Below are 21,306 nucleotides of genomic sequence, written 5' to 3'. Positions count from 1 at the left end.
ATTTGGTCCATATTTATGTTTTTCCTGTTACCATTTAAAATTAGTGTCATGTGAGCATTGAGGGATTTCTGTTTGGTCTTGACATTTAGCCTAGTTTTTCCTCTGCAGCTTCACTTTTTTTTCCACTCAAAGTTGTTCATTCATCTTTTGTTATATTCATTTCCCTTATTCAGTTACTCATTGCTTAATACTCCCTTTGAAGCTCTCGATCTGCATTTGTTTTAACTTAGTTGGCTACTTTATAGCAGTTTTTTCAAAACTCAGGATTTCATAACTACTGAATCATAATTTCAGTGCTAATGTAACTGTGTGCTCAAAAATGTTTTATTAACATAAGAGTATCTTTTATGTGAATGTTTTAAGTTCTGTAAGTTTAATAGTCATTTTTTTAGAATTTGCAGCATCCATAATGTTTCATATTACATAATATATTGGAGTGTTAATAAAAATAAAGAATGCTTTTTAATAAGCGGGAATGTGTCAGCTGTTAATGCAATGGATGTTGTTGTTGTTGTGGTCTTCAGTCCTGAGACTGGTTTGATGCAGCTCTCCATGCTAATCTATCCTGTGCAAGCTCCTTCATCTCCCAGTACCTACTGCAACCTACACCCTTCTGAATCTGCTTAGTGTACTCATCTCTTGGTCTCCCTCTACGATTTTTACCCTCCACACTGCCCTCCAATGCTAAATTTGTGATCCCTTGATGCCTCAGGACATGTCCTACCAACCGATCACTTCTTCTAGTCAAGTTGTGCCACAAACTTCTCTTCTCCCCAATCCTATTCAATACTTCCTCATTAGTTACGTGATCTTCCCATCTAATCTTCACCATTCTTCTGTAGCACCACATTTCAAAAGCTTCTATTCTCTTCTTGTCCAAACTATTTATTGTCCATGTTTCACTTCCATACATGGCTACACTCCATACAAATACTTTCAGAAACGACTTCATGACACTTAAATCTATACTCGATGTTAACAAATTTCTCTTCTTCAGAAACGCTCTCCTTGCCATTGCCAGTCTACATTTTATATCTTCTCTACTTCAACCATCATCAGTTATTTTGCTCCCCAAATAGCAAAACTCCTTCACTACTTTAAGTGTCTCATTTCCTAATCTAATTCCCTCAGCATCACCCGACTTAATTAGACTACATTCCATGAGCCTCGTTTTGCTTTTGTTGATGTTCATCTTATATCCTCTGTTCAACTGCTCTTCCAAGTCCTTTGCTGTCTCTGACAGAATTACTATGTCATCGGCGAACCTAAAAGGTTTTTTTTTTCTTCTCCATGGATTTTAATACCTAGTCCGAACTTTTCTTTTGTTTCCTTTACTGCTTGCTCAGTATACAGATTGAATAGTATCGGGGATAGGCTACAACCCTGTCTCACTCCCTTCCCAACCACTGCTTCCCTTTCATGCCCCTCGACTCTTATAACTGCCATCTGCTTTCTGTACAAATTGTAAATAGCCTTTTGCTCCCTGTATTTTACCCCTGCCACCTTTAGAATTTGAAAGAGAGTATTCCAGTCAACATTGTCAAAAGCTTTCTCTAAGTCTACAAATGCTAGAAACGTAGGTTTTGCCTTTGCTTAATCTTCCTTCTAAGATAAGTCGTTAGGTGAGTATTGCCTCACGTGTTCCAACATTTCTACGGAATCCAAACTGATCTTCCCCGAGGTCAGCTTCTACCAGTTTTTCCATTCGTCTGTAAAGAATTCGCGTTAGTATTTTGCAGCTGTTACTTATTAAACTGACAGTTCGGTAATTTTCACATCTGTCAACACCTGCTTTCTTTGGGATTGGAATTATTATATTCTTCTTGAAGTCTGAGGGTATTCGCCTGTCTCGTACATCTTGCTCACCAGATGGTAGAGTTTTGTCAGGACTGGCTCTCCCAAGGCCGTCAGTAGTTCTAATGGAATGTTGTCTACTCCCGGGGCCTTGTTTCGACTCAGGTCTTTCAGTGCTCTGTCAAACTCTTTACGCAGTAGCGTATCTCCCATTTCATCTTCATCTACATCCTCTTCGATTTCCTCAAGTACATCACCCTTGTATAGACCCTCTATACACTCCTTCCAACTTTCTGCTTTCCCCTATTTGCTTAGAACTGGGTTTCCAACTGAGCTCTTGATATTCATACAAGTGGCTCTCTTTTCTTCAAAGGTCTCTTTAATTTTCCTGTAGGCAGTATCTATCTTACCCATAGTGAGACAAGCCTCTACGTCCTTACATTTGTCCTCTAGCCATCCCTGCTTAGCCATTTTGCACTTCCTGTCGATCTCATTTTTGAGACGTTTGTATTCCTTTTTGCCTGCTTCATTTACTGCATTTTTATATTTTCTCCTTTCCTCAATTAAATTTAATATTTCTTCTTTTACCCAAGGATTTGTACTAGCCCTCGTCTTTGTACCTACTTGATCCTCTGCTGCCTTCACTACTTCATCCCTCAGAGCTACCCATTCGTCTTCTACTGTATTTCTTTCCCCCATTCCTGTCAATTGTTCCCTTCTGCTCTCCCTGAACCTCTGTACAACCTCTGGTTTAGTCAGTTTATCCAGGTCCCATCTCCCTTAATTCCCACCTTTTTGTAATTTCTTCAGTTTTAATCTACAGTTCATAACCAATAGATTGTGGTCAGAGCCCACATCTGCCCCTGGAAATGTCCTACAATTTAAAACCTGTCTTAGCATTATATAATCTATCTGATAACTTTTAGTATCTCCAGGATTCTTCCATGTATACAACCTTCTTTTATGATTCTTGAACCAAGTGTTAGCTATGATTAAGTTATGCTGTGTGCAAAATTCTACCAGGCGGCTTCCTCGTTCATTTCTTAGCCCCAATCCATATTCACCTACTATGTTTCCTTCTCTCCCTTTTCCTACTGTTGAATTCCAGTCACCCATGACTATTAAATTTTCGTCTCCCTTCACTACCTGAATAATTTCTTTTATGTCATCATACATTTCTTCAATTTCTTCGTCATCTGCAGAGCTAGTTGGCATATAAACTTGTACTACTATAGTAGGCATGGGCTTTGTGTCTATCTTGGCCACAATAATGTGTTCACTATGCTGTTTGTAGTAGCTTACCTGCACTCCTATTTTTTTATTCATTATTAAACCTACTCCTGCATTACCCCTATTTGATTTTGTATTTATAACCCTGTGTTCACCTGACCAGAAGTCTTGTTCCTCCTGCCACCGAACTTCACTAATTCCCACTATATCTAACTTCAACCTATCCATTTCCGTTTTTAAATTTTCTAACCTAACTGCCCGATTAAGGGATCTGACATTCCACGCTCCGATCTGTAGAACGCCAGTTTTCTTTCTCCTGATAACGACGCCCTCTTGAGTAGTCCCCGCCCGGAGATCCGAATGGGGGACTATTTTACCTCCAGAATATTTTACCCAAGAGGACGCCATCATCATTTAACCATACAGTAAAGCTGCATGTCCTCGGGAAAAATTACGGCTGTAGTTTCCCCTTGCTTTCAGCCATTCGCAGTACCAGCACAGCAAGGCCGTTTTGGTTAATGTTACAAGGCCAGATCAGTCAATCATCCAGACTGTTGCCCCTGCAACTACTGAAAAGGCTGCTGCCCCTCTTGAGGAACCACACGTTTGTCTGGCCTCTCAACAGATACCCCTCCGTTGTGGTTGCACCTACGGTACGGCTATCTGTATCGTTGAGGCACGCAAGCCTCCCCACCAACAGCAAGGTCCATGGTTCATGGGGGGGATGCAATGGATACTAAGGTACAAATCTTAATCCAGATGTATGAGTATGCTGAAGAGCTGAGACGATTTAATGCAGTTATGTCTCAAACACCATCACATTAGTCACAGCTGCAGAGTTCATGTAATTGCATTCATGAAAGTGTTTGTAGTATGGAGAGTATTACTCTACTCTAGAGCACACAACTCTGCACACCTTATTTGCAGCTGTATTCTTGTTACTCGCATTCCTCTCAGCAGCGGACACAAAAAATGAAGTGAAACATCGTCAGTAACTTTTGTAGAAATCAGATTATTGTCACAAGAGTCAAAGGGAGGCAGTAATTGAGAAGGAAGCGATACAGTTGTAGCCTGTCCTTCACGTTCTCTAATCTGTGCATTGAGCAAACACGAAAGGAAGCTAAGGAGAAATTTGAAAAGAAAATTAAAATTCTGTGTGATGTCCAGAAAAGTAAAATGAGGGTGATGGTGTTGCCGAGGGAATTGTGTTAGAGAATGAGTTACTGTGAAAAGATTGGACTGGGTTTCACTTGATAAATGCTTGTAACATTCGATACCGTACTGTTCTGCTCTGTGTGTTGTAATGTCCGTAGATCCTTCTTTGCACCCTCTCCACAAGATATTAGAGATATTGTTGCTCAAGTCTGTCCCACTTTTCTTGCATTGGCTGTCCCAAGGTCATATAGTATGTGAGAAGGGTTCTTGTGGCAGCACACTTATATTTCAACTGGTCTTAAGTTTGGTTAGTTGGGTTCATTCAGTTGATTACTGCCACCTGCAGGAAGGCGTTTGTACATTATCATCTTGAAAGATGGACCCATTGCCAAAATATTGGCTGTAGGGCTCAAAACATGACTGAATTTGTGGAATTGTACGTCTGTGATTTTCACTAGTAGCTGACCACTTTCACACTCTTCTACCACTATTAATCATCAGGTATCGGACAATTCCTGCACTCGTCAACAAAGAGAAATTAATGCTATAGTTTAATGTTGTGTTCCAGGTGTTCCTTTGCCCACTTCTTCTACTCTCCTCCTTTATCTGCATGCCTCACATTTTTACAGCTATGAGATGCTCAAAAGGAGGAACTATAGTTAGAGATTCTTCTGTCCACAACTTCAGAAGTCAGAGTTTAGTATTCTGGTCTTCACTTCCCATTTTGGTATCAGTGGGATAAAAATAAAGCGTGTGGATAGATGAGTTTGATCTGTTGACTAAATTTATGTAGGACCAAAACTTCTTAAGTTTTCTGACAAATTGTTATAGTTTAACTTCATAGAATACTTCTCACGTGTGGTGCTTACGTCATTCTAACTTTGTTCATCATTCTTTTGTTAGCAAGTCTTTGGATTCATTTTAGTATTCACTGAATGTTTATTTGCTTTTGCAGTAACTTCCTGAGCACTATTGAACATCGATGGATCTTTCACATTAACTATACAGTATGGCATATACTTCTCTAATGTGCCCCATACAGTACTATTGAGTTTGTACCGAAGGTCCAGCACATTTTTCTCCCAAGATCAATTTTGTGTCACATTTGCTATGTGAGAATGTTTCTGTAGCAAAAACACATTTACACAACCACACAGACATCCAAACATACACACACTCGGCCGCAGAAAGTCTCCAGTGGTCTCACTGAAGTCACGGTTGTGTACGGGTGTGTGTGTATGTGTGTGTGTGTGTGTGTGTGTGTGTGTGTTGTAAGATGGTGTAAATACTGTTTTGTTTGTATGTTTCTACACACCGTACATCAGTCAGCTATAGGTGAGTGGTCACTTTACTTTGTTATTTATTACTCCATCCAAGAATTTCCAATATTTGTATACATGTTTAATGGATCCGTACAGCAATGAGATCACCCTAGATCTGGAAAGTGTCAAGATTATGATTTTGGCTTAATTTTAACTTTGTGGCCTGAGGTTCTTCCTGGTACCACAAACATCAGTTAATTTGTGTATTGTGTTTTCTGAAGTAGGAATTGGAGAGCAACACAGTATTTGTCTAAATGAGTGTGTGAAACTACCTAAAACCCACTCTCATCTTGGTCGATGTAGTAGATCAGCAGTCGTTAATTCACCACATGGATTTGATCTGGGTCTATATCATCTTCCCGTCTCGCAAGCTAGTGTGCTGCACATTAAGTTAAATGAGGCTTTCATTAGATTACAGCTGAATATATAACAATTTTACTGTGAAACTACTAAAATTAAAGCTGTTATCAATCCGGCGATTGGTTTGAACGCCACAGCGCTTAACAAGGTATGAGTCTACTAGATGTGACATTCCCTCACCTTCCTCTGGTTTTAGGGGCTCTGCAGTTTAACCTGGACTCTGAACCATGACACAACTTGGCTCTTTTCACATTAACAAACATTAACAGAAGTGATAAATAATGAAGGTAAGTGGAGGAGGCCATTACACTCGATTTTGGCACTAAGGTTTCGATTGCAAACTTTGCTGCAGCCTTTTCCCAAAATATTTCCAGTCTTAAGTTCTTGTGCAAACAGTTCCATGCAAGTTTTCCACAAATTCTGCTTCACATAACACTCAGCTTTGAACATATGCTGTTTTGTTGTGAGTACCATTTTATATTGCATTCAAATGGTCCTAAACATGTCTTTACAGCTCACTGAAGTGCTCAGCACAGAGCATTCAGGAGATGCACAAGCATGTGACAGCAACCTATTGGTGCATTTAAATTGTGATTACCAGCATTATCCATTATGGGCAATTCTCCTGTTTATTAACAAAGGTCAGTTCCACATCAGCATTATTAATAGATTCCATGCCAGTTATATATTGCCCACCCTATAGAAGTCTGGGGACTATCTGGGGTCAAGCCCCAGACCTTTTGATCAGTAGTCTGCTATTTAACCCCTGAGTCACACTGTGAATCTACTACTGTATTACAAGAACAACAATAAATGATTAGTAACTTCACATTTAAAAGAATTCATTTTCAGAACAATTTAACAGGTCCAGTTTTTACCAAATGATTGAGCAGTCAGTTTGACAGTATATCTTTACATATAAAAGTAGATTTTTTTATTTGAGGGGTTGGCGTGTGGGGAAAACACACTGTTGGTGTTGTATACCTGTAATAGTTGAAAAGGACTAATAGCTTTCTCATGTCAATAGTCTTTGGGATTGTTGCCTGATTGATCTCAGCTACAGTGATATACTAATTAGGAAAAAGGCTGAAACCTGTCCATAGTGTAAATAGAAACTTATTTTGTTTACATGTTTTAAATGTATTGCTCTATATGTCAGCTGTAAAGTAATTTCTTTTATGAAGTAGTTGTTGTGTTTATTTAATCCAAAACTTAATTATAAACAGTATTCTTAGTTTCTCCTCCAGGTGCAAAAATAAATTAATTTTTGAGTGAACCTATTCTTGAGCCAGCAACATAAAGCTTCACGGGGGTGAAACATGGTGATCTCAGTTCCGTTTCACAGTACTTAATAGCATACCCCTGTGATTTAATAATCAAACAGTGGAAAATCCAGGATGGAATAATAACAGTAATGTGGTCTCAGCAGCCAGAGACTGTGGCCATGTATGTGTGAGTTTCATTTGTGTGAGTGTGTGTGTATTAATATTTGACTATCTTGAAATTGTTTAAGTAGTCATTTGTTTGGTAGGCTCCCATCCACAAGTATGTCAGTGGTTTAGAAAGAACAATCCAACAGAAACTGACATAAAGTAATTTTAAAAAGAGGACCCTATTCTGTGAGCCTTTAAGAGAGTGCATGTCAGTTGAAAGGTTTACACCAGAATAGACCTACTGAGTTGCTTTTTGTACTCAAGCCATATTTTTTTTATTCTTAGTGCATGTCATTTTGATGTATAGTGTTATGTAGGTGGCAAATTGAGTTGCTTAAATAGAGAGTGGGGTTCTTTGTTAGAGAGCACATCAGAGAAAATATTTATTGACAAGCAGTGGTAAGCATTCCCAGGTGCCTAAATAATTTGCAGCAGGAGATCCTTGGATCTACTTAACAGATGTTCTGATCACTCTTTTCTGATCACTTTCTTTTTAGCAAGAGAAAGAGTATCTACAAAAAACACAATTTCATCCAACATAATGGAGTACACTTAAGTAAAATAAGCTGTATTTTTAACTCTGTGGTCCCTAATATGAGAAGGTATTCTTTATACAAAAGTCTTTGAGCTCACACTTTTCATAGTTTGAAGTAACTGATATTCCCGGTTGTGTTTAACTGAAGACCTAGGCACTTCCTGTTATCGACTATCTGTAATTTGCTAGTCTTTTTAATTGTAGCTGTTTATTTCCCTGCGTGTCTATGAATTCAGCAAAACTATATGAAATTTCCAGAATGAGATTTTCACTCTGCAGCGGAGTGTACGCTGATATGAAACTTCCTGGCAGATTAAAACTGTTTTATATGAAATTTGTTCAACATACAGCAGTTAAAGGGGAATTGGTCCAGTTGAAGAGTTTTGGTAGTACATTTTTTCATCTGCAAATTTAGTACATTTTCACTCATGATTCTCAGCTACCAATGGATATTAATCATAAATCAGAAACAATAAAAGACCCAGATACACTCCAGGATGTAAGACTCATTAGCCTGATGTAACAGTTACTCCTGGTTTGCATTCCACAGCTTCCAAAATTACTTTCTGCATTCTGTTGCTGAGACAGGATTTCTGCAGATTACCTAATGGACCCCTGATGCCTAGCTGCTGGATTTTCTTTAATAGCAGTTTGTGATAAACACGATAAAAGAATTGTTGAAGAAGACAAATCCTTAATTGGATAATAGCCATGGCGATCTACAAGACACGGAATGGATAAAGTAACAGTAACAACAATGTAGGAAAAGACAGATTGCTACTTACTAGAAAGAAGACACGTCAAGTTGCAGACAGGCACAATTGAAAGACACTTACACAAAAATAACAATAAAATGACACAGGTTAATCAAATACCCAGTGGTGACCTACAACTGTTTAATGAAGCTAAGATATTGTCCTCAAATGTTAAGATTGCCTGTTAAGTCATATGTTCTGTAGAACCGAAATTGCCTTTTATTTAAAATTCAGACAAGCCAGACAACTTCTTGAATATGCAAATCAAAAAGATTTGGTTTGCATCTGGATCACACATTTGTCATGACATAATATTTCAGTGGTTCATCTGGCCACCATCTTCAGCTGATAGAGCTGTTTGCCAGAGCTCACTGGAACTGATTCCTGCTGTGAACAGAAGACCTTTTATACACTGCAGAGAAATATTATGTCAACATGACTTTATGATCCAGCTGCAGACATAAGAAGAATATAAGGAATTAATATGCAGGGAAAGTTTACATGGTCACAACTTTTAGAATACTTTGAAAATACTGTAAGAAGTGAAATTAATCAAATAGATTCCATATCTCATGATTTTGTTATCTCAGTTGTTGATTTTGCCCAATAAGTACATATAGTTTGTTTATCCAGTCATTTTTTTTTTTAGAAATGTAGAGTTGATGTTGTGAAAGTTCTCTGGAGTGTATACTCTATATTCTTTTTGGAAATATGTTTTCAAAAATTGTTAAATTTAGTATTGGCATCTTTTTTTTAAATAAATAAGATTCCATTCAAATATTTGGAGGCAGTTGTAAAACTTTTGATTTGTATCATTATTTACGAGCTTGTTTGTTCTGTAGGTGAGGGGTTCCAAAACTCTTCCCATGATAGAACAATTTGAGAATCCTGATACTTTGGTGGAACACCTTGCCTATTTTGAAGGTTGATAGAATTTTAAAACAGTGCAAAAACTTGTTTTATTCAGTGATTTTTTTTATTTGTAATTATAACTAACACTAAAGAGACAAGAAACACATCAGAATGTTCGAGTTCTTATTCAGTTCCCGCAGAACACCAGCGTTTGGCAGAACACAGTTTGGGAAACCCTGCTCTAGACCACTACCAGTTTACTAAAGTGTTGCGGCTATATGTCATGAACAATGTCTTCTTCTACATTTTTTGTGTAGTTTATCTTCATTAAAAAAGAAATAAAATGTATTCACTAATGTAATTTGATTAGCTTAAAAATTTCAAAAAATTGTTGCTTTAGTAAGAAACTTATTGTTACAGATTGCCCATGAAGCAAGATAGCAACGACACTGGATTATCTACACTTCCAACGCGTTTGACGCGGTCTCAAAATCCTGCTTTTGTTGCAAAACAAAGGAGTTTCTTACAGAAAGTGACCAGGTCCTCAAGTGGTAGTTATAGTGCCGTGAAAGTACAAAATGAAGAAATGGAAGAGCAGAAGGATGATGATGAGGATGGTGATGATGATACATTTACTGCCTCAAAGACATATGTTAAGAGGAAAAGAGAGAGAAGTGAAGGACCTGCTGATCCACTGTCAATTGACCAAGATGATACACAGAAGACGAAGGCAGCCAGATTAAACAATTCAGCTGATGTCAAACTAGAGGTATAACATAATTATGTCATCTAGTGAGATTCCAGTGTATATCCTTACCAGTGACAAAATATTACTTTGTACTGCACTTCCCTTTGATCATAGGTTCATAAATAATTATGCCACCAAACGTGATAATTTCTTCCTTAGCAAGAATCACATCTCATTCATAAATTGTTTTTCATATTTGAACTATTTGCTTGTCTGCCAGCAATCTTTCTTTCTTGTCATGGAGAGAATCAGTGGAGTATATGGACTTACATTAGTCAGCCAGCTTCCTGTCTACACCAGTGATATTTCTTTGTAAGTCTTCAAGAAGATGTACTGTCAGTAATCAACAACAATGGTCCCTGTATTGGCACATCTCCTAACATCCAGAGAGAAGAAAATTTGGAAATATGATATACTGTTTGGGAGATTATGTGACTGGCTTAAGTTCTTTAATTTTTTATACACATTTTTATGACACGATCACATGAGTGTTTCACAATGCTGTAACTGGTTTTGACCAGCCTGTGGTCATCTTCAGACTGAAGATACATGCTGCAATCAGTTTCCATTATCTTGTCAACATTACTATCTGAAGGTGACCACTGGTTAGTTGTAACTGCTTACATTGTTGTAAAATGCTTGTGATAAATAACTGTCCAGCAGAACTATATGAATATAAAAATGTGTTACTGTTGTAGTTTTTTCCTGGTCTCATGATTGTTCATGTATATTATGACTTGTACACTGTATTTCATTAATGTCTAGACTAGCTGCTCTGTTTATGCCTTTGTGCATATTTGTATTTGAGACTTCTGCCTGAAGATGACAACTAATATCTGAAATTGAAACTGCAATTAATAAAAGATAAAATAATATTTGAGAGCTGTAAGTGGAAAGAGCTAAGTTTAATTATGTGAATGTGCCATAAAAAGTATTAAAAAATATCACAAGTGACACTGTGTCAATGATGAGCCGAGGAAGAATTGGAAAGATTGCTTCAGCGAGTCATAAAATCTATTTAATATACAGATTTTTAATTTTTTGTAAGCAGCATGGGACATGTTTTCTTCAGTTGCATGTGCTCTTCATTGGAAATGTAAGTAATTGTTCATCAGAATTCAGCTGCTATGGTCTGGAAAGTTCTGGTGGAATGTAAATAGCAGCTTACTATATAATAGAGGCACTGTGTCATCTAAAGTCACATAAAGAGCATTGATATCTCTCTCTCTCTCTCTCTCTCTCTCTCTCTCTCTCTCTCTCTCTCCTTCACACACACACACACACACACACACACACACACACATTCAGATTCACATGCTGTACATCTACATTGCCCTGGTTATGCAGCTTGACTGGATTGAAGAGTTGTTTGGTGGAATGGGGAGAAAGGAGACACATTTTGAATTTGTAATCCTCCTGGCGTTGTTCTCTGCTAGTCTCTGCCCCACACCCACTTCCACCCCTGCCCACTAACCCTAACTTTATTCGTATTACACCTAAACCTTTTTCACAAACTTACTCTTCTTCTTCTTCTTCTTCTTCTCTGTCTCTCCGTCCTAATCCACTCTCTCTATACCATCACGCACTGCACACTACTTACCCTGCCTGCAACCAGAACAAGCTCAATGGTGCCACATTCCTATCCTGTGCACCTGCTACCATTCCCTCCCAACTATGAGGCATCCTTCGCCGACCCTACTTCCCACTCCCAGCCTCCTTTCTCCTCTTGCCCACTCCAGCCAACACAACCTCTCACCCTGTTCGAAGCAAGAGAGTAATAATAGTTAGTTAAAACGCATATTTTCATCTAATAAAAGAGTCCAAAATTCAAAATTAATTATCTTCAGTTAAAAAAATAAATAAATAAATGAAATAAAAAAATACACAGGATGCCTGACCACAACACTGCTGTTTGCAAGATTGTTTTACTTTTTTAAATTAATTCTTCCACTAACTTAATTTCATTTTATTGAAATTTTTGTTATCTAGAGTTCTTGTCACAGTTGCGGTCACTTTCTCTTCTTCTTCTTCTTCTTCTTCTTCTTCTTCTTCTTATCTTTTTGTGATATGGCTGTACTTAGCAGAGCAGACCAGTTGGTGAGGGTGGAGGGGACCTTTAGCTTTCCATTAGTAGTTAGCTCAATTGCCTCCATGTTCTTCGATGATTAGGGTGGTCTTTTTGTGTGAACATCTACATAGTAGTTGCATCAGATTTACAGTGGAGACATTTTTATAGCAATGATATGCACTTTACGTTTTGCGTGAAGCTCGGCAAGACACCTCTGGAAACGTTTGGAATGCTTAATGAAACCTTCAGGGATTATTGCCCTTACACATCATAGTCGAACAGGTGGCACAAGATGTTGAGAGAAGACTGAGAGGAGGTCGCTGATGAGGCCTGCACAGAATACCTGTCAACATCACGTGACTCATATGCATCAACTACTGAATTCAGAATGTTGAATGAGTGTTTGCTTGACGTCAAAATTATTGGACTTGCCAAAATTATTGGACTTGCCAAAAACGGTTGTTCATGAGATTGTATTGGTAGACTTGGCCATGCAGGAGATTCGTACAACACTTGTGCCACGAGTTTTGACCGCAGTGTGTGAAGAACTCTGACAACTCTGTGAAGATGATCCCAATTTCATGGGTAACAAGATCGCTGGGAACGAGTCAGGGTATTTAGTACTATCTAGAGTGAAAGAGATGAGAGACAAGAGTGCAGAATGACTAACAATGTCACTGCAACGCCAAGAGGTGGCTTGCAGAAGCAGGTCCCGCATGAAGTCCATGCCCCCCCCCGCGCCTTCTCTCTCTCTCTCTCTCTCTCTCTCTCTCTCACTCACTCACTCACTCACTTCACTCCCCCTCCTTCCATCCCTCTTGCTTTCTCTCGTTCTCCACCCCTCCTCCTCCCTCTTTTTCTTTTATGCAAAATGCAAATGTGGTAGTGCACCATGAGTTCGTACCTTAAGGCCAGACCATCAACATTCGTTTATCTTGAATTCCACACTTTGTAGAAACTGTCTTACAACTACTTCAATGGTTTTCGCGAAGAGCATCCCCATTGATGAGTTCTAGAAATTTTGTGGCACATGGAAATCACACTGGCAGTAATGTATTGATGCAGAAGGGTAATACTTTAAAGAATTTGAAGGTGTTGAACCTATCCTATCAATAAATTTGTGGACAAACCCTGTACAATTTGCTTTTTCTAGCTTTCCATAGTTTCTATCTTAAAATAGCTTCATTCAATCAGCATTCTCCTTTACTGTTTTACTCTGATTCTGTTTTCCAGTTTTTGTGTTAAAATCCAGGAATTGACACAGGAACTAAATATATTTCTCTTTGGATGGTAAAAGAGATCACAGGTCATGTAAAATTCTAAGCTCCAGTATCTTTCCATTTCTTTTTTTGTTTTTGCATGATTTCCAGTTGCTCACTTACTGAATGGTAACATTTGTCTGGGTTTCCCAGGTATTTGTGCAATGGACTGTAATATTGTTCTACTATGTTGTTGATTCATCCAAGTTGTATGCCTTGACATTTGTTTTGTGACATTAGTATCCTTAATCATGTGTGTCACACTTGCCAGAGTGTCTAATATATTTTATAGATCATCTGTCAGTCGGGCAGTTAGATTAGAAAATTTAAAGAGTGAAATGGATAGGTTGAGAGGGGGGGGGGGGTGCTGGAAGAGAGAGAGAGAGAGAAGATCCAACAAAGAACGACATGTTTCATCATGGGATCATTTGGTTATTGTGAGAGTATTACCAAGATTATCAACAGACTCTATTGGCCGATATTACAAGAAAGGCATTGTTCATCATGGAGAGGATGATAGGTGAAATTTCAAGAAAGCACTTTCTGGAAAGAGGTGGACAACATATTAGTTACTCCCACATATATCCTGCATATTGACCACAATAAGAAAATTCGAGAAATTAGAGCCAGTACAGAGGCTTACCGACAATCATTCTTTCCACGCACTATTTGTGGGTGGAGAGGGCAGGGGGATCAATTAGTGGTACAAGAAATACCCTCCTCCACATGGCATTAGCGGGCTTTTGGATTGTGATTTAGACATAGTTTTGTAGTGAAGTGCAGTGGCAGGATGGACAGAATTTCTGGTCAGCTAAGTACAGGGTTATCTAATCAAATAAGAGTCTAGTACTGAATAAGAAAATAGGAATGCAGGTAAGCTGTTATCAACAGCAAAGTGAACTCATTATCATAGCCTAGATGGATATTATGTACACCCATTACATAGTACAAGTTTATGTGCCTTGCAGCTCTGTAAATGAAGAGACTGAAAGAATGCACAATGAACGAAAAGAAATTAATCAAATAGTTAACAGAGATGAAAAGAAAACTGTGATGGGAGATTGGAAATTGATTGTAGGAAAAGGAAGGAAAATTGTTGGAGAATTGGGAATGGGGGAAGGGTTGAAAGGGGAAACAGCCTGGTAAAATTTTACATACAGCAAAATTTAATCATTCCAGTTACTTGGTTTAGAAATCATGAAACAAGATTGTATTCATGGAAGGAACCTGGAGACTCCTGGAGGTTTCATATAGTTTATATAATGGTATGTCAAAGGTTTAGAAACCAGATTTTAAACTGCCAGATATTTTTAGAAGCAGATGTGGAGTTTGACCATGAACTGCAAATTACAACTCAAGAAGTTGCAGAGGGATAGAAAATGGAGGAAACCTGGATAAACTGAAAAAATTAGACGTGACTGGCAGTTTCAGAGGGAGGAAATATTAAAATATAGTAAATCATTGAGCAAAGAAGAACCAAAAAATAAGATTGACAGCAGTGCAGAATGATTAAGCTGGAATGGTTAGAGGAGAAGTACAAAGGTGTGTAAGCATGTATGATTATGAGAAAGAAAAATTCCACCTATGAGAAGAGTAAACAGACCTTTGGAGAAAAGAGAGGCACCTATGTGAATTCCAAGAGAGCAAAAGGCAAATCAGTACTAAGCAAAGAGGGGAAGGCTGTAAGGTAGTAGCAATATAGAGAAAGGATGTACAGGGGAAATGAACTTGATGACAGTATTATTGAAAGGGAAGAGGAAGGTGAGATGGGAGATAAGATACTGCAAGAAGAATTTGAGGGAGCACTGAAAATTCTGAGCTGAAACAAGCTCTGGGAGTAGATGAAACTCACCTGTACAAGTGTTGCCCAGAAACGAATGCACCACATGTTTTTCTCAGCCAAAAACAAAGCTAAAAATGTGAAACATTATGTATTATTATTTGAAGTCTCCTGAGTGAGAGCGCCAAGGACAGTTTCAAAATGGCGTCTGTAGGTGATGTATGTTACAAGCAACATGCCGTCATTGAATTTCTCATTGCAGAGAAAGAAACTGTGGGGAATATTCACAAATGCTTGTGCAAAGTCTATGGAGCATCTGATGTCAACAGTTGGCAGTTTGGCAGAGCTCTACAATTTGCAGCAGTCAGGGAGACCATCCATGGCTGTCACACCTGACATGTTGCAGCGAGCTGATGTCATTCACGAGGACAGGCACATTATGTGGAAGGTATTTTGAGAATGATGAGGAGGTGATTCACACAGTGAAGCACTAGCTATGCCACCAGGACAAGGATTGGTACCGAGAGGGCATACACACCTTTGTTTTGTGCTGAAGGAAGGTCATAGAACAGAATGGAGATATTTGGAAAAATAGTGTGTGTAGATAAAACACCATTCTTTTGTGTGTGTAATTCTCATTATGTTTAATAAAGAATTGTTGAAGAAGAAAAAATGTGGTGCATTACTTTCTGGACAACCCACGTAATTACTGAGATGCATTGGAGAACCAGCCATGACAAACCTATTTCACCTGATAGCAAGATATGAGATAGGTGAAATGCCTTCAGACTTAAAGAACAAATAATCCAGATTCCAAAGAAGGCAGGTGTAGTCAGTTGTGCAGATTACTGACCCACCTGTTAAATAAGTCAGAGTTGCAAAATACAAACTCAGTTTATTTACTGAAAATGAGAAAACTAACACAAACAAATCTTCGGGAAGGTCATTTGGGCCCCAGAGGAATGTAGGAGAATGTGGGACAGCAAAGAAAGGCAAACCTAATATTTAAAGTGTTTATTGCTTTAGAGGAAGCTTTTGACAACTGGAATACACTCTTGAAATTCTGAAGAAAACGGGGGTAAAATACCAGGAGTGAAAGGTTATCTACAACTTTTACAGAAACCTGACTGCTGTTATAGGAGCTGAAGCACCTGAAAGGAAGGAAGTGAAACAGGGTTGTAGCTTATCTGTCATATTATTCAATCTGTACATTGAGCAAGAAGTAAAGAAAACAGAGGAGTTTGGGGAGGTAATTTAAGTTCAAGGAGATGAAATAAAAAATTCAAGGTTTTCCAATGACATTGTAATTTTGTCTCAGGTGGCAGAGAATCTGAAAGAGCAGTTGAACAGAATGCACAGTGTCTTGAGAAGAGGTTATAAGATGAACATTACGAAAAGTAATATAAGATTAATCAAATGAAGTTTAATTAAATGAGGTGATAGTGAAGGAAAAATTAGGAAAAGACACAATAATAGTAGCAGATAATTTTTGTCATGTGAACAGCAAAGTAACTGACAGTGGCTGAACTAGAGGGGAAATGAACTGGACACTGGCAATAGCAAGAAAAGCATTAATGAAAAAGAGGAATTTCATAACATTGACTATAAATTTAAATTATAAGGATTGTTTCCAGTAAGTATTTATTTGGAGTAGAGCCTTGCACAGAAGTGTAATGTGGATTTAAGCATTTGAGACAAGAAGAGGTTAGTATGCTGAAATGTGATGCTTTAGGATAATTTTGGAGATTAGATCAGTAGATATGGTAACTAATGAAGTAGTTCTGATTCAAATTGAGGAGAAAATACTGCATAAAGGAGTTGCCAGTTTGTTGATGGTGGGAAACGTGGGATGTAAAAATTCTAAAGTGAGACACAGCTTGACTATAGCATGCAGGTTCAAATTGGTGTAAGTTGCAATACTTATACAGAGATGAAGAGGCTTGCACAGAATAGATTAATGTGGAGAGTTGCATTAAATCAGTCTTTGGATTGAAGACTCCAACAACAGCTGCATATTACATGAAGAGTGCAGTGTTCACTGCAAGTGTCAGATGTTTTGAGAATCCTTTGTCCTTCCTCCTTGGTCTCCTAAAATTGGTGTAAATAATTTTGGTGACTTTGGGTCTTTTTGCATGACTATCTTTTCAGTATTTTTTATGAGTGTGACTGGGTTGTCCTGTAGTAGGTGTACTTTATTGAATTTATTTAAAACGTTGTACTCCTGATGTTTCCCGTGTATGTTATTGCGTTTGGATGATCAAATACTGAAACATTCTTTTTGAATCATGCTAGTTATGCTAGCTCATTTTCATATATAATTTTGAATTTTGTTCCACCTTCTTTTAGAACAAGGTCTACAATTCCCAGTGCCAAACTCATTTCACAGTGGTTCCTAATATCAGTTGATTTTTTGTGTATTAAAATTACAAGAGATACAAAAAATAATTGGCTGTTAGGAGATTGTCAGCTGATCCCCAATAAGGGTGCAGATAGAAGTGGAGAATGACCATATCTTTCCAGAATGAGATTTTCACTCTGCAGTGGAGTGTGCGCTGATATGAAACTTCCTGGCAGATTAAAACTGTGTGCCCGACCGAGACTCGAACTCGGGACCTTTGCCTTTCGCGGGCAAGTGCTCTACCATCTGAGCTACCGAAGCACGACTCACGCCTGGTCCTCACAGCTTTACTTCTGCCAGTATCTCTTCTCCTACCTTCCAAACTTCTCAGGAGAGCTTCTGTAAAGTTTGGAAGGTAGGAGACGAGATACTGGCAGAAGTAAAGCTGTGAGGACCGGGCGTGAGTCGTGCTTCGGTAGCTCAGATGGTAGAGCACTTGCCCGCGAAAGGCAAAGGTCCCGAGTTCGAGTCTCGGTCGGGCACACAGTTTTAATCGACCATATCTTTATTTATTCAACATGTGTTAACTGTAGTATTACTGTGCAGGGTCAAGGAATGTATTATGTGCAATTTTTCCCTTTCCCTCGGTCCAGATACAGAAATTATTCTCATTGTTTCTTAGTAAATGGTACACATTATGCAATATGTTAACTAGTGCCATTTTATAGTGTTTACCCCCTAAGAAAGTGTTTAAGATTTATTCTTTCACTGTGTGTTTTTCATATTTTCTAATTTCACAATCTTATTTGGCTTTCCAGAAAGATAAGTATTGTTGGACATGCCATAAAGAAGGAGTTGTTCTGATTTGCCACACATGTCCTCGCTCATTCCACTTGCGTTGTGCTCAAATGGAAACTGTTCCTGGTATTGCATGGATGTGTTCTGAGTGTGCAACCATTATGCATGCAGAAAATGTAGATACCAGGTGAGTATGTTAATTAAAATATTTATGAGGAAGTGATACTTGATGGTATACAAAACAAAAACTCTAGTACTAGATATTGCTGACAATAATAAATACTGTGTTTCCTTTAGCAAATGCACACATACAGTAAACATTCAGCCTTTGAATTAAAATAATTGTTGCAAGTAAATTATCTTCTGGTCACTATCATGTTGTGTCTTGACTTGTTACAGCATTTCATTTTCATTTTAGGTCTGCTGCAATGAAGCAATTGAGCTTGGACAGATTTTGCAGTCTGCTTAAATTTGCACTCAACAGGCTGAAGTCTCTTACAGGGGTAAGCAATTAAAACTTCTCCCATCCCTCAAAACAATTCATTCTCTCTCTCGTGCATGTGTGTGTGTGTGTGTGTGTGTGTGTGTGTGTGTACGTGCAATAATGTTAGTTGCCCCTCAGGTGTCTGCCTGCTCAGGTAAGCATAGCTGGTGATGTGTGTGCCCCTCCCCCCTAACCCACAGTGATGTGGCACACGCAGTGTCGCTGCTGCATGAATGGTGCGTGCAGTGAGGCTTGGGAAAGACGCATCTAGGCATTGTGCTGTTGAAAAGCTATACATTATTCAACAAATTTAATAATTTTTTTTATTATGGTTTATGTTCACTGATATAGAAAAATATATTCCATTCCCTATTTCACCCTCTTAGGGTGGAATTTTTATTTATTTGTTATGTTTTCATTATATTTTTCTAAAGTATATTGTGTTCTTCCTGATACAAACTATCCACATCAAATTTCGTCAAAATCGGTTCACAATGACCTTAAAACATCACTGCTTGTCATGCAAAGGACACATGCAGTGTGCCCACCATTACAACCGCCATACCCTGCATCTTTCCAAATTGTCAAACACAATGGCAAGCAATGTGCAACAACAAACCACTAACAGTATCATTGGAATGGGTCAATCCAGCATTTTTGCTGATGCTAGACATTCCTTCACACCTGGGAATCCACATCGACATCATCATGCCCTCCATATCAACAGCTTCAAACCAAAACAGTAGTTGGCATGATCACTCAGGGGAGATCTGGGAAAAACCCGGGAATTTTTTCATCCAGGAGAAAACCGGGAAAAACCCGGGAATTTTTTAGAATTCCGGGAATTTTTCGTTGTTTTAGTTTTCAGTTAAATTTTTGTAATTTTGACTGGTAAGAATCAATACTCTAACAAAGGATAGTACTGTATCCCGCTACTGCAGAATAATACTGCAACAATAAAACGTGAACGGAAAAAAAAACGAAAACAAAACATGAATTGCTAAGGAAATGTGCCATATACAACAACAAAACACAGTTCTCATACAAGCGTTTGCCAACAGCAAAATGTTTCAAAGGCTTCCGGAAGACTTTGCAATGCTTCATAACAACAAATTGCCTCCGATGACCGTGACATCACAACTGTTTACATTAGATTCATTTTAACAGTTACAAGGGGGTTCATGTGCCTGCGCAGTTGAGTGGCGTATGAGTAGTACCTTCTCCCATTTTCTGGCTACAGAAATGTGGCTGCTGCTGTGTAAGCAGTCACAGCATTCTGTAAGTTGATTTCCTCCCTTGGGCATGGGGTGTATGTGTTGTCCTTAGCATAAGTTAGATTAAGTAGTGTGTAAGTCTAGGGACTGATGACATCAGCAATTTGGTCCCACGATAAAAAAAATGATAAGTTGATTTTTGAATGCGTGCATAGTGTATGTGATGTCTCTGTCAGGGGAATCCTCGTCGCATCTAGAAATAAACTTTCCTGCAGGCAAAAGGGGACCGGGCTATACAAGCTGAGCGGAGTAAAGCCGAACGAGTGAACGTCAATCGCTGTTTGATTATGTGATTGATTGGGTTTGCGAATGATCAGCGTTGTTATAATTACTAGGGAAATCCATAGATTCAGACTACTAGAGTGGAAATAATTCCTTCCAAAAGGAGTTTTCTTCCTGAGTTTCGTTTTCGTTTTCTAAAGTGCTGGGAAATTCTACGTCCGTGTATAAAAACATAACCATTCAAAGGATTGATAAGTTTTACAGTTCCGAGGGAAAATATACTGTCACTTAATAACACGGAAAAAGTGTGTTTTCATCCGGGAGAAAGTGTATTTTTAACCGGGAAATCCGGGAAAAATCCGGGAATTTTTTTTCCTTGTCCACGCATACACTCTGTCACTACGCCCAAGTGTCATTCTCACCTCAGCAAACAAGCCCACAGGAGGTGCCAGAGGTACCTGTGGTTTGCACTAGAGCAGACCGACAAGCACATATAAATACCTGCACTTTCCTATAGCTTTGGTGTTCCATGAAGGGGCTGCGTAGGAGGTATCATCTGTGGGTAGTGCTTAAAGTGTATATATTTTTCTTTGGCTTACTGACAGTTGTTGTCAGTGTTACATTTCCTCTTTCTTTTTTTCTTATATATATATATATATATATATATATATATATATATATATATATATATATATATATATATATAAAAACAAAGATGAGGTGACTTACCGAACGAAAGCGCTGGCAGGCCGATAGACACACAAACAAACACAAACATACACACAAAATTCTAGCTTTCGCAACCAACGGTTGCCTCGTCAGGAAAGAGGGAAGGAGAGGGAAAGATGAAAGGATGTGGGTTTTAAGGGAGAGGGTAAGGAGTCATTCCAATCCCGGGA

At 38.4% G+C, this 21,306-nt stretch overlaps 1 protein-coding gene across 1 annotated transcript in view; it reads left to right on the top strand.

Moving 5' to 3' along the window:
* Positions 1-21,306, top strand: part of LOC126236096 (uncharacterized) — a 301,836-nt gene that overhangs the window by 88,047 nt on the left and 192,483 nt on the right. Inside the window, exons 2-4 of the mRNA XM_049945164.1 lie at positions 9,857-10,205; positions 18,448-18,614; positions 18,846-18,930. Of these exons, the coding sequence (XP_049801121.1) occupies positions 9,864-10,205; positions 18,448-18,614; positions 18,846-18,930 (594 nt within the window). The 5' untranslated portion in view covers positions 9,857-9,863. The remainder of the gene's footprint in view (positions 1-9,856; positions 10,206-18,447; positions 18,615-18,845; positions 18,931-21,306) is intronic.

The sequence above is a fragment of the Schistocerca nitens genome, chromosome 2 (genome assembly GCF_023898315.1).
Source record: "Schistocerca nitens isolate TAMUIC-IGC-003100 chromosome 2, iqSchNite1.1, whole genome shotgun sequence".
Classification (NCBI taxonomy): domain Eukaryota; kingdom Metazoa; phylum Arthropoda; class Insecta; order Orthoptera; family Acrididae; genus Schistocerca; species Schistocerca nitens.
This window is presented reverse-complemented; position numbering and strand designations above follow the sequence as displayed.